General features: G+C 34.2%; 1 protein-coding gene across 1 annotated transcript in view; it reads left to right on the top strand.

Moving 5' to 3' along the window:
* Positions 1-2,417: 2,417 nt before the first annotated feature.
* The window catches only part of TMPRSS15 (transmembrane protease, serine 15), a gene marked incomplete at its 5' end in the record, with an annotated part of 43,277 nt that continues 41,810 nt past the window's right edge, over positions 2,418-3,884 (top strand). Inside the window, one exon of the mRNA XM_010193758.1 lies at positions 2,418-2,526. Coding sequence (XP_010192060.1) covers positions 2,418-2,526 — 109 coding nt within the window. The remainder of the gene's footprint in view (positions 2,527-3,884) is intronic.

Consider the following 3,884-nt stretch of genomic DNA (forward strand, 5'->3'; position numbering starts at 1 on the left):
TGGTTTATTTTTTTACATCTTGATTATTATTCCCTCTGGTAGTTCAGATTTTATAATATCTTAGTGTTTTTAAAATACATGATATAAGGATTAATTTTAATAGTCTCTTCCTACAGTAGAATTTAGTAAAATTTCCAATTCTTAGCAGAGAGGCAACTCAACACCTTCATTTATTTTGTTTTATTGATTAAAATTATCTTGAAAGGTTTCTTTCTGGCTCTGCAATGCAGTGCAGTAACAAAAGGCATTGCAGAAGTGCAGTTAGCAATTTCAATGAAAGGGTCTCTAGGGAAATGTGAAAGTCTGAGCAGCATCTATTAATAACAGCTGGCATTGCTGAAAAGCAGCCATGTAGCACGTAAGTGTAAGGAAAGGGAGACTGGAGGCTGATCCCAGGAGGTGTTTCTCATTGCAGACTATCTTTGCAGTTATTATATGCCTAGCCTAACATTTTGTGATTACCTACCTCACAGCATCACTACAGTACTGAGAGAGATTAATTATATGTAAGTCAGGAAGTAATGTACTGCCCTTGGCAGAGGAGCGTCCTGTCAAGTGAAATCTGTGGGTTTGATCTGACCAGTTTAGGGAGCTTCTCCCTGCAATTTAAGGATAACACAATTAAGCCCTCCTAATGTGCTCTGTATGCAACATAAGTAAATAGAAATGGACAGCTAGATGAATGTTGGGGAAGCAGTGAGTGTGGTTCCTACAGAAGATGTCTCCGGACTCATTAGAACAACTGAGGCTTTTCTGAGGGCTTCAGGAGGAGGCAGAAATGTAATGACATCTTTGACCATAGCTGCCTCCTCCCTGCAAGGAAGCACTAGGAGGTTCTTCAGGGAAATAAGACCAGTCCCAGCTACGTTCCTGCTTATTCCTGAGATATTAAGCACTGGCTACTGCTATGGGGTGAGTGAGCAGCATAAGGACAGGAAACATGAATTATAACAGACAGAAAAAGACTTCTATATAAATACCCAGCTCTAAAATGGTAACCTATTCTGATAAATAAAAATATATATAGCATAGTAACTCTCTCTTTCATGGACCCTTTTTCTCTATGTATTTTAAAATCTTGTGTGTTCTGTTTTCATTTCAAGGGCCATGTAGTCTGCAAAAGGGAATATGTTTCTATTCCAACTCCTGCATTAAACATATCATTGTTAGTGGAGTTCATTCTGCACAGTCTTTATTAACAGTGTATACCTGGGCCTGACTGAAAAAAAGCGTAATATTTATGTTTTGTTTGTTACAGTGGTAGTCAGAAAGAATTTTACACTTATAAAATGAACAGACAAGGAGCCTAAATTTATCATTTTATATATCATTTCCCAGAGGAGGACTATAGTCAATAACATTTCCATTTAATTTTTAATATGATTGATTATTTATAATTTGGATAGTCATTATAAGTATGATTCCATTTCTTATGTTAATGAAAAGCTCTACCTAATTTCTGATTATCTCCCTCAAATCAATGAACTTGTCCTCACCTCTCCAGATAATCATGTATGGTACTGATTTTATCCTTATTTGAAAACTCTATGGTGCTTTCTGAAATACTGAAGAAAAGTCATCATCAGAGAGATTCCTAACATAATGTTCAAGAGATGCAGCAAAAGCATCAACAGTGCTTCAGTGTCTGCTGAGTTAAAATCTCTACATGAATTAGCATTTCCAATCTTATTGAGGCTTAAAAATACATTTTTTAAGAAATAACTGATTTTTAAACTGACGAATATGTGTAGAATGGAATAGTAGTGCCAAGGGAGACAAAACCAATAAAAGCTTTTTGAAAAAATATATGATGACAGATGACATTTACCTCAGATGAATGAATTCAATAGCTAGCAGGAAACCTGGGATATCCACTCATCTTTTTGAGTACTTAGTAGTATAAAAGGCAAGAAACTTGAAATATCATAAAAGCAGAGATAGCAATATTCAGCTGTATCTCTTCTTGCTTTTATTCACATGATATCATTTTTCTTCTGGTAGTGCAAACACAGTTTCCTAATTTAAAGTAGCTGTAGATAAGAACTGTTAAGGCAAGATTCTGTTCCCTTACAAATGTATGAAATAAAATGAAAAAGAGATGGATTGGTTGAATCTCAACTGCTGGATTTGAATTATTTGTATTGGTTTGGAGTAGTCTGGATTAGTTCGATTGTCTAATTTAAAAGTGAATTATCTGTACTGCTTTTCTTCTCTTATGGTACTTTGAGATCAAACAGTCATAGGAATTAGAAATAGAAGTAATTTGGTAGTGTGTTTTACTTTGTCTTTCCATTGTTGCTTACAAAACATTTCCAAGGTAATCCATGTAAACCTATAGATAAGGTCGCCCAAATTTTGGCTCTGATTCTGTTTTTCAAATGGCATTTTGACAAATGTTCTTTGTTATGTCTTTACAGCTGCAGTTTGTGATGGAAAATATATGTTGACTGATTCCTCTGGGTTTTTCCACTCTATGAATTTTCCAAAACCATATAATGCAAATATTGTTTGCCAATGGATTATACTGTAAGCCATTTACCAATAATTTTCTACATAAAATTTTTTTGATTATGAAGTGATATTACTTCCTGCATATCAACCTTATGCCATTTGTTTGTATCTCCAAATACCTCAGTATGGAAAATATGTAATAACATTTTCTCCTTTGTATTTATATAACTTTTATTTAAAAACTTGCATGCCTAAAACCATAACTATATGGATAATTTTCCCACTTTAAAAAATCCCTAGGCATGACTTTGAGAAATCTTGTGTAATATGTACATGCACAGAAACATACTTGTAAGCCCAAAATTTTTTTAATGTGCTTGAGTAACATTTGATATAATAGCACCAAATGTCTTTTAAGCCCTAGGCACGAGAAGTGGAATTTGTTTAATCAAGGATAAATACCTACAGGGAGGGACAGCTATTTGACTTTGACATTCTATGTCCACTTTATAGGCCAAGGAGAAAAAAAGATAGCCATAGTATGTGATAAAACTCATCTTAAAGTATACATTTAAAATAAGTTAGATGATTGCAAGATGGAAGCTTCTAAATGACTGCCAATTCAGAAGTTCCTGCTTTGAAAGACAGAAATTCCTATTATGATTTTGTAATAGTGGCCATTCTTTGATTCTGAGAAGTATTAATTTCATAGAAGAGTTTCAAAAGAGATTAAGGAAGTGCCTTTAAAGCTGGATAAGATTTGGACTTCTCATTCCCAAGATTCCTTTGAAAATGCTAGCCTTTGACTTTGTTCAGAACTTTCTTCTTCACCTTGACACTTCAGGAAAAAGTCATATTTTTCCTTCTGCATAGTACATTTGTTCCTTCTCATCTTCAGCAATACTATTCACCCAAAATTACTGGCTACACCTGGTTTTAAAATATAGGTATGTCACAGGAAAAGCACGAAATTGTATCCTTCAGAATCTAAGCCTCACTTATTCCTCAGTTGATGATGTCATGGAATTTGAGCACAACAAATATTCATGTCTCAAGTGCACCACTTCCTTCTGCCTTGTTAATTTTGCTTCAAACACTGATATAGCTTTGAGAGGCATTGTATTAGGTAGATACCCATACTGAGTATATAGCTAACAAAAGCTTAATTTTGGAAAGAGTCATGGGTAATTGCAAATAATTTAGCACAGGTTTGCAGATCTCTGTAACTACAGATTGATCAATGACAAAAACAACCATCTGGTTTTATTTTCTACTTCTCTGTTTTTAAAAAATCTGGAAACACTGATAGTAAAGGCCAGAAAAATTCAATGTGTTACTCCTAGTTGGTGTTCCTTTCAAACAAAATTGTTTCTATGAGGGAACCTTTTGGGTTTTCCAGTAACGAGAGATATTTTGTCCTATTTTCTTTGTTT

Source organism: Mesitornis unicolor, unplaced genomic scaffold (genome assembly GCF_000695765.1).
Source record: "Mesitornis unicolor isolate BGI_N332 unplaced genomic scaffold, ASM69576v1 scaffold1581, whole genome shotgun sequence".
NCBI classification, from domain to species: Eukaryota; Metazoa; Chordata; class Aves; order Mesitornithiformes; family Mesitornithidae; genus Mesitornis; species Mesitornis unicolor.